Source organism: Channa argus, chromosome 2, assembly GCF_033026475.1.
Source record: "Channa argus isolate prfri chromosome 2, Channa argus male v1.0, whole genome shotgun sequence".
Lineage (NCBI taxonomy): Eukaryota > Metazoa > Chordata > Actinopteri > Anabantiformes > Channidae > Channa > Channa argus.
In genome coordinates, this window is record NC_090198.1 from 28,720,797 (window position 1) to 28,733,926 (window position 13,130).

At 42.1% G+C, this 13,130-nt stretch overlaps 1 protein-coding gene across 1 annotated transcript in view; it reads right to left on the reverse strand.

The window, feature by feature from the left end:
* LOC137106467 (nuclear factor of activated T-cells, cytoplasmic 3-like) overlaps window positions 1–13,130 on the reverse strand; it is a 52,015-nt gene that overhangs the window by 15,856 nt on the left and 23,029 nt on the right. The window contains 3 exon segments of the mRNA XM_067489762.1: window positions 4,150–4,290; window positions 4,642–4,814; window positions 5,311–5,510. Of these exon segments, the coding sequence (XP_067345863.1) occupies window positions 4,150–4,290; window positions 4,642–4,814; window positions 5,311–5,510 (514 nt within the window).

Sequence of the window (13,130 nt, forward strand, 5' to 3'; positions counted from 1 at the left end):
AAACTCTGTGCCATAAAAAAGAAAAAAACTAAACCATTATCAGTTACAATATAACATTTTACAACTCTTAGCTGTTTAATTATATATAGTAATAGCAGTAATCTTGAGGTCATGAAAATAACTTCATATATGACAAACCAGTATTAAAGTAAAGTATCGGACAAAATCCATCAGGCCATACATAAATTCATCTAGAGCAGCTCTTTTTCTCTATTTTCTACTTTTCTAACAATAATGTCAGTGTCTCCCCCAACAAAAGCCTTCAAACAAAGCCCACAATTTCAGTTCAGAGACATTGAAGTGATGGCATTTTTAACACCCAGAAGCCCCCGGAGAAAAAAATCTTAGCAGCTATTAAACAGTAATCAAAAGCCCAAAAGTCCTGCTGTTTGTCCTGCCTGGTACAAATTACAGAGAGAGCAGTGGAATAAGCGTATTTATTTTAAAATGCCTTAATATACAGCCAGGTTTCTGGTTACAAAACATCCTTTCCAGTTTTCCTATGAGGGATCTAATGACCTGGCCAGACATGTTAGCGGCAGCAGCTGAAGGAAAAGAGTTGGGGTGAAAACACTGACAGTCTTGCTGTGTGGTTGGAAGAAATCACAGTCATCTCAGCATCCAGAGGAATACAAATGTTGACAGCTAAGTTAGAACTGGATAGGTTCTCGGTGGTGGAAAATTCATTTTCAGTCGCCTGTTTAATGGTGCGCATATGGTGCAGGCACACTCTGCACCTGCATGGCCTCTCCCTGAAAACCCAAAGGATTCCCCCAAATACCACTGTCAAGCATCTGCAACATGTCTGCAAAGAGGTTGTCCTAGATGTAGATTCTCACCAGATAAGCACTCAACTGTAAGCTCTGTCACATTTAGGTTAATCAGCTTTCTACTAAAAGCCCACTTTCTACTCTAGCTGTAAGTAGCTAGTTTACCTATGCTGATCTCACGCTAACATTGGCCCTAGATGGAATAATTCACTGGCACATTAAGCAGCCATAGCATTAAACAGATCCTTCCTATTCTAAACGATGAACTTAACTTGCTGTTGACAGGGTTTTTGGGGTTTTTTTTTTTTTTTAACCAATGACCTTGAATGTCATTGCAGCTTACAGCAGAGCATTATAGCTGTGCAGCTTGTTGACATTCAACAGGCAGGCGAGGGCCCCACATGCTCCGTCAGACAACAAGCACTGACAGAAACCTCATACCACACCAACACAATGACTGGGATCATCCAGGCACCCTGCACACCCCAGTCAGGCAGGAAAAGAACATGCAGCCCCTGTGCCAGATGACTGAGCAGAAATAAAGAAGGTGGTTACTGTTTATGTTGCAGCATTTGGCTTTTCCGTGGTTGTAAAAAAAAACAATCAGAAACAATGCAGGGACTACTAACTGCTCACACTGCGTTAGTCACCATACACCGCAGTCAGTGTCACAGTCTTTAAAGTCAACTCTTTTATGTAAACATTCATCCCTGTAAAGTTGAAATACTTATACCACTTATGGACTTATTGGAACTTTTGTGTTAATGATGTTTTAATAACGGTCAAATTCTTCCCTTGGCTTAAATAACGAACATGCTGTACATGTACTATTAGCTATCCATACATGCATGTCCACATGGTCCTAAAATAATTCTTGGTCTAGTTTGTGTAGACCATAAACATAGTGCCAGTAATTCTTACCCGACCCTTTCCTCTTCCTTTCATCTTTTCCCATTCCCTAAATAAATTTACAACAAACTCAGGTAAATGAACATTTAGGTTTTCTTTAAGGTCGGAAAACACTGCCATGCAGAACCAAAGGCTGAGAGCCAACACATTTCAGTGCAGTTTTAGGATCGTCTATTTAAAAAGGATGTCACATGAACAACAACTGCGAGGACATCTGTTTCTGTATGTAGTTAAGTGATTTATAGTACCAGCCCATAATCCCTGTGTACTAGCAACAATAGGCCAGTCTCTCAAGTTCTTCATGAATCTACTGTTGTCCTTAAATTATGAGAGATGGTGGAAAAATATCTGTCATTCCCTTTCTCTCTTCTTTTCTTCCATTCCGATACTTATTCCAATCAGTGCCTTTCTGCACTAAAGCACGTGGATTAGTCATGATGAGGGGAATGATTTACACAGGCCTAATCAACATTATCTTCCCCTCCCTTTTCATATTCTTGCAGGCTCTGTCCACAGTCCACTGCCCTCATGCACCACGGGGCCCAGCTTTCCTCTTAACCCAGGGTGCACCTCTCCAAGCTTTCCACTTTCTGCTGCACTCTGAAGACTTGACCATCAGCGAGCTACTTCTCACTGCCATGCTTCACTTGAAACATCCCCATCAGCTAAAGACATTTCTCTGGGCTGCATATTCTCCCTCCCCACTCAGAAAAACATCAGCACTCCACTTTCTGCCGTGTGTGAACTTGATTCTGTTGCTGTACATCACAAAAGGTGCTTTGGGCAGGCAGAGACTGGCTCAATGAATGTTCTCCATTTAAAGTTTCCATCCCAGGGAGCAGCTATTACATGTGTTTTGATTATGCCGTTGTGTAGAGAAGAGGGTAAAGATAAGGCAGAGAATGACAAGCGAGCTAAAAGAATCTGGGTGAATAGCACAGGGGGGTTTAGTGTAGCAATCTAAGTAATCTCTTCATCTTGGCACTGGTAAAAGAGATAAAAGCTACTTTTAAAGAAACAAATACTGCTATTAGGAAACAGAGAATCATTCTACACTTATCTTAAATTCATTTTAAAACTGGTAGTGTGACTTTTATCCCTCTATGGCTTCTCACCACCAAACCCTAGAATTAAGCCCGGATGTGTCTCCCTTCACCCTTTTTCAGTTTACTCTACAAAGTTTGAGACAAGATAAGGATGTAATGGTAATTATGACAAAACATAAAGGCCAAACAAAGCTCGCATATATTTTGTGTATTTAATTGTGGAAGTAGTATAATTTAATGACCATATTATATTAAGGCTTAAAAATCCATCTCTTTCCTTGATCCCAAAGACGCTTTTCAGTGGCAGCTGGGTTTCTGCTTGGCTCAGAGATTGAGGCATATAAACTCTGTGGAGTATATGAAGCCACTTCCACATATGCACTCCAGACCGTGTCTGGAAAACCAGGTCCGGCCATCGCCTTGACTTGTCATTTCAGACATTTAACACAGCGGGAGAGTCAGAAGCGTTCTCGCAGGAGAAACTCTGTACCGTTCAGGAGAAAAATCAGGATTCGCACGGCGTTTTGTTTTGTTTTACCGCCCGCTTTTTATGTGTGTCGTTGGAGTCACATGAGTTATCGTTCAGAAGTGTTAACGACTGTGGAACCTCCTCGGGACTGTTGAAAGCATTTGGGATAACCATGACCCGGATAACTAAGAATCTTAACAGATAGTTTCATCCAAACATTACTGTAATTGCTCACATCGCTTTTTTTTTTTTTTTTTTAAGATTAGCTGGAATCTTATGACATCTGTCCCTAGTGGCTGCTGCCTACTTGTAAGTCACTTTGGATTAAAGCATCTGCAAAATGACTGAATGTAAATTTAACAGATATTGTGGGAAAAATATAATAGTTAACCCCAATGCACCTATAAGTATTGCTGTTGTTGTCACTGATTAGGTATTGATATCAGGTATGAGATGTTGGTGCATAAAAGGCTGCCTCACACTAGTACTTTCGATATCACAAATATTAAGAACCTTTGATCGTCTGCTAATTAGACGAAAAAGCTTGAAACTTTGTTTGTTTTTAATATTTCCGTCACCGGGCTCAAATATAACATTTTCTTTCAATTAAACTGTAGCTTCCTACTGAAATGCTTTGGAAAACCAGTCTCATCAACAATTTGTATGTTTTTATCTTTCTGACTGAACAGAGAATAACATTATTACTGAATGGTAATTTGTGAATAAGCATAGACATAGATCAGCAACAGTCCTTTAAAATTATACAGCTCTACTCACTTCCCCAACATTTGCAAGACTTACAAGGATTTTGAGTTTCATGTATAAATTTTTAATGGAAATTCACAACTCAAAACACGTCTGTGTTTTTCATTATCTAAAGCACCACAGAAATGACCCCTCTGATAAACCACATGTAACTGTCACATGCTGTCAGCAGTGGTGGTTCATCACTCACCAGGGCCTTTCTCCAGGAATATGACCTTGGACTCTGGAAAGAAGTTGGAGCCTGTGATGACCATCTCTTCTCCCCCGCTCACCAGACAGCTGGTCAGGCTGGACTTCTCCACCTGGGGCAGCTCTTGAGCTGAACGCTGGGCTGGGGGACGACAGGAGATGAGGAGAAAAGACGAAGATCATTAACTGAGTGTTGTGTTTGTTAACATTCAATCAGCTGTTACGAATGTACTACAACAATTGCAGACACATCAAGAGGGAGTCCTCATAGCAGGCTATTCATACAAAATTGTCAAAACATTTGAAATAAGATTTTACACAGATTCATTCTAACATCTCTGAGAGAAAACAGTAGATTAAACATTCTTAATCACCAGGCAGCAAGCTTTCTAATGAGGATATGTCTGCGTCTTTTGTTTTTCCTGCATACAGTTTTCTGAATTAACTTGTTTGGGTGTCTGCAGTGTGAAACTCAGGCTAAGTTGTCACTTACAGCACTCCACAGGAATGGAGGCAGCCTGCAGTGACAGCACCTTCCCACTGGACTGAGGGATGTGCACCCTGAATACCACACGGACCCGAGTGTTCTTCCTTCCTATATCCGTCTCCCCCTTCCGCAGCTCAATGTCAGAGTTCCGCAGCTTAAGGATGCCAGCACAGTCGATACTGCAAAGTGGAAGGAAATGAGTTGGCCCCATACGGCACCACCGGGACAGCAATCATCTAACATGTATTTAAGTAGTAAAAGCCTGGGAGTGATAAAACAAGCCTCAAACCCAGCATGGGACTGGAAATAAGCAATGAATCACAAATTTAAAATGCCTGTGAATGTGATTTATTACACGTGAAAATCCCCGCTAAATCCATTCCTATTAATTCCACTGTAAATGACGGTAGAGCTTGTATAAATATAATGATTCAGGTGATGCAGAATCATAAATATTCAAATAAAAGGTTGTTTCTCTACTCCATGGGAAACCATCACATTTTCCTTCTGCTCCTGTTGGTTTAAATTGAGAAAATCTATTAAAAAATCCCCTCTGGAAGATGTTACAAGCTGGTATGATCATAAACATGGGTATTGTTTCATTGGACAGGACTTCCTTCATGGTGGTAAGCTCATAACCGAGGAATGTGACCCTCAAGTGCTTCTGACACCTACCTGGCTGTCATATTGTTTTCAGGCAAGAGAGGAATTTCGAGAACTTTGGTGCTAGAGACCATAATTTCTTGGCTGGCGGTGGCTACAGTTTTCCCGGTGATTCGGTGCACCTGGTAGAAGGCGTGCGGCCTCAAGTAACGGTCATCTGCTGTTCCGATGAACATCTGCAGGTTGACAGGTTTCTCGCTGTAGCCAACAAGCTGAGACATGAGAGGGACAGAGAAAGAGAGAGATGTAAAAACAGAACCAAAACAGATGTAAGTTCTTGGGGTCCACATGAGAGGTGTGAACAAAGGAACACTCTCTTCATTTCCACTGCCTTTAGAAGGCCACCTTTTTTGGAGGGAATCTAAATGTCAAGTTGAGGGTGTTGCGATATTTCTGGCAGGGCTACTAGAGTTTCATCTGGCGCTTTGGCTTCCAGACAGTGACACTAACTAATTTTCCCCCCTTACATGCCTGTCTTATAGGACAAAGTTGCCTTCAAAATCCTTAAGAAAACCTAATCCTGGTCCAGTCAATTGTTGTAGTGCAGCTACACTGGCTGAGAAACTACCGTATACCGCTGGTGTACTACATTAACAGCAATTAACTAAACAAAAAGGACAAACGATTACAATTTACTCCCAAGATGATGCTGATTTACAGATTTACAAAGGAAGTAAGGAATCCAAGTATGTTACAAGAACACACAATAATCTCCAGCATGGTGCTAATGTTAGCTGTTAAAATGCAAAAATAACAAGAAAATAACACAAACCACAAAACCAGAACACAAATCTGTGGGAGTGTGATATCTACCCGAGTGTATAGCCTCTAATAAATATTACATTTAGCATTACATTTTACAGGAAGCATATTTCAACTGAATCTTTCTGTGAGGTATGATGCATATAAAAGTGATTTAATGGTCTGTGGTTGAAAAAGAAGGAAAAAAAATGCCCATAATAATTTCAGTGGCCTTTTCCAATCCAGGGCTAAGCTGCACAGGGCAGCTGCCCTCTCCTTTGGTCCCCGAGTGCTGGCACCCCTGCTTCCACTCAGACAGGTGAGAGGTGTTTGATGAAGGTTAGGTGTTGTGTGTCGAGCAGAGACAAGAGGAAGATGGAAAGGGGAGCAGGACTTTTACCCATCTTAGGCACAGTACAAAAACACAAGCCACACAATCCCACTACTGTTGTAATGTTGTAGTTGGCAGACACTGTGATGGCAGGATGGCACCCCCCACCACTTCCATGCACACACTTCCATCCTACTGGCCTCGTGGGCCCGCACCTCCAACTTGGATGGAGGGCAGCCCATTGAGGGAAACAGAAAAGAACAAGGTCTTTCATTGCCGTTTTACCCCAGGAACTGCCAAACCTCAGCTCCACACCACAGCTGGCTGCTGACCCTTTCCTCCCTGCAGGTTTGCGTCACTTGCTGCTGTGTCAATGTTTGGTACAAAAGTGTGGTGAGTCAAAGGAGAGAAAGAGGGTGTAGCTTGGGATTTGTCATGTGCAGTTCCAAAACCAGCTTAAAAAAGAAAGAAGGGGGAAAAAATGTTTAAATTGGTCATAATCGAGCCATGGAAACTAATGTACTGTGAAAAAAAAAAAAAAAAAAAAAAAACAGAGAGCAAGCACTACTAAAGTAATGAAAGTATTTTTTTGAACACAACCTATTGTGGTAAGCTGTGGTAAAAGGTGCACTGATCAGTAGAAACTGCTGTCTTTGGATTTACTGGCATCCTGTGCTCACTTCTGTAGCTCTGTATATTTTTCTGTCAGTTACAAGATTATCCCGTTGTTGTGAAAGAAGTAAAGGTACAATGGTAGATAGGTTGAACTGACTTGTTGAAAAACTTACATATGCTGCGTTTACAGCAGATTATTTGAAAAGATGATTCTCCAGGAGCAGATTCAAGTGAAGGTGGATGATGGAATTGAATCAGAGCTGAATAAAAATCGTGTATCTAGAAAGGCTTGTGCTTCTGAATTCAATAAAGATGGAATGGTTCCCAAGGGAGTGTTATGGTTATTTTAAAAGTACTGTACCATGTACTTGATGTTTACTACCACTACTGCTAAATACCTTACTTAGTTAGCAGGAAGTGAACCTTTCAATTATAAGACAAGCAACGTTCAAAGCATGCTGTGCTTTAATTAAAGTCGTATCTTATTTAGCAGGTAAATCTTTATGAGTGGTGCTAATAAACCATTGGCTACTTCTCCAAGTCTTTCTAGGATTTAAAAATACAATTTCCAGCCACTAGACTTTCAGCAGAAGCCAAAACCCCCCACCCCAAGGTATGCTGACACTGCTCAACCACATCCCCCAAATGCATTTTAACTGCTCAGTCATGGAGGAATGTCTGAATTGGTGTAAATGACTGAACAGTTGGGTAAGTCACATTGTTTATGGTTTATGTGTGTCTGCATCATTGAGTTTGTACGTGAGCCTGCTGTTTGTCGGCAATGGGTGCTGCAGAAGGCAGCATGAAACCTCAGTGACACTAACCACAGAGCTGATGATTAGGGAAGACATCAGAAAGCATGTATTTCTGATATTAAACTACTCAACTGTCACTTCGCCTTCTCACCACAGCACATGTCAAACTGGATCTAAGCCACTGAATGTTTAAAACTACTCTATCTGGCACATAAAATGTATTCAAAAGGAAGTTGCAGGAACAGCATGAGGCCCCTATAATAACCAGTAATGGGTTCATCTTTGATAACCACATTAGAGTCGAAGAACCACATGAAAGTGTAAATCTTGCCAGTAACAAGCTAACAGGTAATTATGCACCCCGGCCTGAATGACACCATTATTCTGGATTCAAAGAAACACAGGCTCAGAGGAATCAAACGTCTGGTGGGTGGCGTTGCTTGTTTTATGATCATGTCTGCATACTGTGGAAGTGAGCCCAAACAGACAGGGCTTGCATGTGTGCATATGTGCCTGAGTGCATGCTTGTACTGCACACTGTATGGGTGTGTGTCCATAAATGAGGACATGTTTATTTGCAGCGCCATGTGTGTTCCAGACAGCATAAAATAAGTCAAGTGTCTGGAGGATTGTATCTGTGAAGGGGGACAGATGGATGTAAAAAATAAAAATAAAAAATGAAAAAGCATCACAGACTAGAAAACCACATAAAGCATACAAAAACGGGAATAAAAGCCATTTCTGTGCTGCGTTAAATAAAGTACAAGTTGCCTAGGATTCATTTTTCCAGTTTGTCAGTTGTACCCAACACGAACCAAGACCGTGAAATTAAAAAAGTCCCTCTTTTTTCCTTCCATTTACCCTCTTCATCTCTGGCTTTCTCTGGGTCCTCTCATATTTTCTCCATTCCTCTGTCTCTGCACATGACGGATTTGGTGCCGAGCCAGAGTGTTGACAAACACACACTTAGCAGGCCAGGACTTCTTTCCAAATCAAATAATCAACTAGGAAAACCTGATTAGAGGACCAGGAAGAAAGGGCTCACTTCAGCAGGGAATCAACGCACCCGGCTAAACAGAAACATATGCTCAGCTGGGATAATTCAGTCACTACCGTCAGTAAAAACACAATTACTTTCTGTGCTTTTTACTACAATTACAAAAATCTGCCTATTACTGTGCTGGTTAAAGAAACACCATTACCTGCATGGTGTATTATTTGAAGCCCATGTTAATACAGTGGTAGAGCTGAACAGGAAAAGGACCGTGTTACAGCAGGTGGGAAGGTTTTAGGACCAGTTTTCCCATTACCTTTGCACAGGTATAACTGAATACAATGCCAGATCCCCCCCCCCCCATCAACACAGCTGGCTTCCTAACCTGAATGTTACTGTATGTTACAGTACTACAATTTGTAAAAAACACTGTTCGTGTTGTAGTGGCAAACCTCAATTGCTAGGATCTTCATGCACAGACTTTACGAAGGTTCAATTGTTCAGCTGTGTTATCTTTGCAATATTTAGAATATATTGCTAATTTAACCCTGCTAGAAAACTAAGCCTGTCAGGAGGAAACATTTAATAAGCAAGCGTAAACTAACATTCAGCTCTCTTGACAAAAATAAGAGCAGAGATTGGCAGTGTTCACACGGAGCTGAGACACGGTGGAAAAGCCATAAGTTCAGAGACTACAACAGGTCTTTAAGGTTTGCACCATGAGGTGGGAGGCGAGGTAAGAAGCCTCAGTCATGCCCAGGTGTCAGCCTCACAGACGGACAGGTCACACAGCCTCACCAGCAGTCTCCACATCCAACAACTGGACCACCATGCTTTCATTGCTCAAACTTTGAAAAATGAGAAATATGAAAGATGTGCTAATTGGGAAAGCGGGAGTTGGCAGAGATTCTGAAAATGTGCTGAAAACTACATCCACATCATTTTTAAATAGTAGTGTCCGTGCGACACCTTAAACAGCAGGACATGAACAAGCACATATGGATAGTACCATGGACCTGTTGGAGGAGGCTTCTCCACGGTGAAATAAACACGACACACACCGTTGATTGTTTCACATTCCTGAGTCACCCCTCCACCATCACCTAAATCTATGCTTGGGTGTGAAATACCACAGGAGGATGGTCGCTGCACTTATACCTCCTCACCTTTCCTCCTGTCCAGAGTTCACTGAGCCCGGCTGGTCAGTCAGCAAGTAACTGAGGCCTGATAGAGATCGGATCTTATATTAAACCACACTGACATTAAAACCACTCACATGTCCTCGGGCCTGCGCTCGCTGAAGCCCGTAACTACCTTACGGCTGCTTCTGCCTGTGGATAGGGTTCAGGATGAACCCTCTCCCCTAAAATAAAACTGCTGGATACGGTTACATACTTAGCTCCCACTAAATAAAGTCCCCACTTATTTTTGGCTTTCATCTGTTCAACTGATCCAGTAATAAGGCTCCCAGACTGTGGGGAAAACATCTCCTATCACAGCACAAACAGGCACCCAGGCAAACACACACTAAAGCATTTTGACATTTGTTTAAAATAAAAAACAAAACAGTGGGCTTATGATCTGATCTTGGATCCATGGGTTTTGATAGTGAAATATTTAGGTAAGACAGAGTGAGCTTTTCTTCACAAACTGTGTCACCTTCAAAAAACGGCAATAATTCCTCTTGACATTCATTTTCTGTATATATCTTTTCTCATTTCAAGCTCTTTTCTTGATGCGTCCTATTCGCTCCCTCTTCTATCCTGACTTCCATTTTTGTGTTCATCTCTTCCCACTTCTCCCTTTTGTCACTCTCTTCTCTCCGTCCCTGTCCTCTCCTCTCACCTACCTCAGTTCCAGCCCTCTGCCGTAACTCGACACTTTCTCACAGCCAGACCCGACTCTGCCAAGTTGTTTCCCTCTGTTGCTCCACTGTTGCCATGGTGAGACTCTCTGTGTATGCAGGAGTGAGTAAGTGAGTCTGTGTGCGTTTGTGTGTGCGTGTGTGTCAGCGAGCAGCTACATATGCTCACGTTGATGTAAACTACAATCCTAAAGCTAGTGCCGAAGAGGGTATGCGTTACTTTCAATGTGAGGATTTGAGCACGATGATTCTGGTGTAAACTGTGGTCCTTGGAAAGGTTTGTGATGTGTGTGAGAGAGTCTCTGTCTTTGTGTGAATCTGGCAACAACGCGTGAGCAACAGATGTAAAAAGAAGAGCAATGGTGGTCAAGGTCACGAGTGGGCCCAGTGGTTGCCCGACTGTGGCAGTGTGGCACCAGGACTTGGGATCTATGGACACATACACACACACAGCACGACTCACACTGGCTTGCTGTTTGCCCAGCACGCTGGGGAGGGCACAGAGAGCCAGGGGGCCAGTTGACTGTTTGTTTAAACAAGGTCAATACATGTACACGCACATGTGCACGCACACACACACACACACACACACACACACACACACACACACACAGGAGAGTTTACTGTATACTGCATGAGGGCTGTATATGGTCTTGCTACACTGGTCCAAGCTCAATTCCTCTTATTACCCATTCTATCCTCCCCCTCACTCTCTCTCTCTCTCTCTCTCTCTCTCTCTCTCTCGCTCACACACCTCTCTGACTCTGTCTTCCCCTCTCAGTGACTGTTTTCTCACTGCGCACTAAGCCTGATTACAACAAACGAGAGCCAAGCTTCCAACATGTTTACATCAAATACAGCCCTGGGGCAAAGCAACAATAACTCCAGCCGGTTCAAATAGTGCAAAGCGCATAGCACTGCATTGTTGACTGTGCCAGTTGATTAAGAGGAAGACCTGTGAAAGTGTTGTGTAGTAAAGGTTTTATTGTGACACAGTGCAAGAGGGGAAGTACGAAGAAGAGGTAGACAGAGTAGAAAAGCACAAGACAAAAGATTAAAGACATTCAAAATGTTAGAGTGAATGACAGAGACAGAGAGCGACAGTAATTAGGTCATGGCCATGCATTCAAGCACTGGGATCAAAATCATTTAATACATCCAAGCCGGTGGAAATATTAGGCTGTCTTGGACAGCTTCTGTCATATTCTCTTTCAAATCCTTGACACAAGACACTAAAGCTTCATTTAGATTTATTAACTGAGGCAACAGGTTTAAAGATGGTCATGTTTTCCAACTGTGTGGTTGTGTGTGTGTGTTTTCCGACTTATGTGGTAATAAGTCACAGTTTTACGCTACGTTTGGCCTCAATATGTTTGTGCGCCGTGTAGTATATGTTTGAGTGAGTGTGGCGGTTTCTTCACTGTGTCTGCTGCCTCTATCCGTAGCCGAGCAGGTAATACCAGAGGGGCTCCTTATATTTGTGCGGGTGCAGCAGCACTCAATTAAGCTGGTTAAATACGCACAAGGATACCTCAGCCAGCCAGAGAGGCTTTGGACTTATAAGTCTCCTAGCAACAGGTGTACCGATTATGGTCTGCAGCAAGCCCCAGAGGAATGGCTAAAACAGCCAGTCAGCCAGGAACAGATAAATCTATCCTGCAATCTAGAAGCATTTTAAAAAGCTCAGGTCTTTATACAGCAACATAATGAGAATGAAAAAACAAAAACAAATTATAAACATGACCATCAGAGATTTTCTATGTTGTTGTGCTAAATGTTCTGATTAATGAGAAGACCGACAAACATTTTTGATTGATAAGAATTCTAAAAAGCTATACTGCAAGTAGTTAACAGTATCATTAGACCAGTGTATCTCACTTTGCATGGAAACGCACAGCATTCCTCGCAGAAGCCGCGGCTGTGAATCATGTCTGTCAAAACAGTTTAACCTAAACACTGTCAGGCTCTATGGCCTTTATTTGTCCCGCTATCATATATACAGACAGAAAAATAGCTAAGTGCTATAACCGTTGCCAGTCAAGGCTTTATGACAATGTTCTTTAGATGACTGATCAACAGCTGCTGAATTAGCTGGTGTCAAACTCCCAACACCTTGCAGTGTCATGTTTTATTTCAAGTGAGATGTTACTGGATCACACCTTCCTGTGACATAGATTATAAGACAAAAACATGACATTGATCTCTACACTGGGATCCGCTGCTTAGTTTGCCTTGTATTTTCCGTTACTAGTCTTCGTAACAGTTCCTACTTTCTGTCTCTGGGGCCCAAAACCACAGGTTAGAAATCACTGACCTAAAACTGCTCCTCAACAGACCCATTAAATTCTACACAGACATGCTGAAATAGTAACACAACCATTCTCTCTGAGGAGGCCGTTATCCTCAATTTGGATGGGGGTCACTGGGTGAGAGATGCTCCAAATGTTTTCATTCCTTGAGGTCTAAAGCAAATCCTCACATGCAATAGCAATTTTCAAAGTTCTGTGTCTGCCAATGTTTCAATGTGGCCTA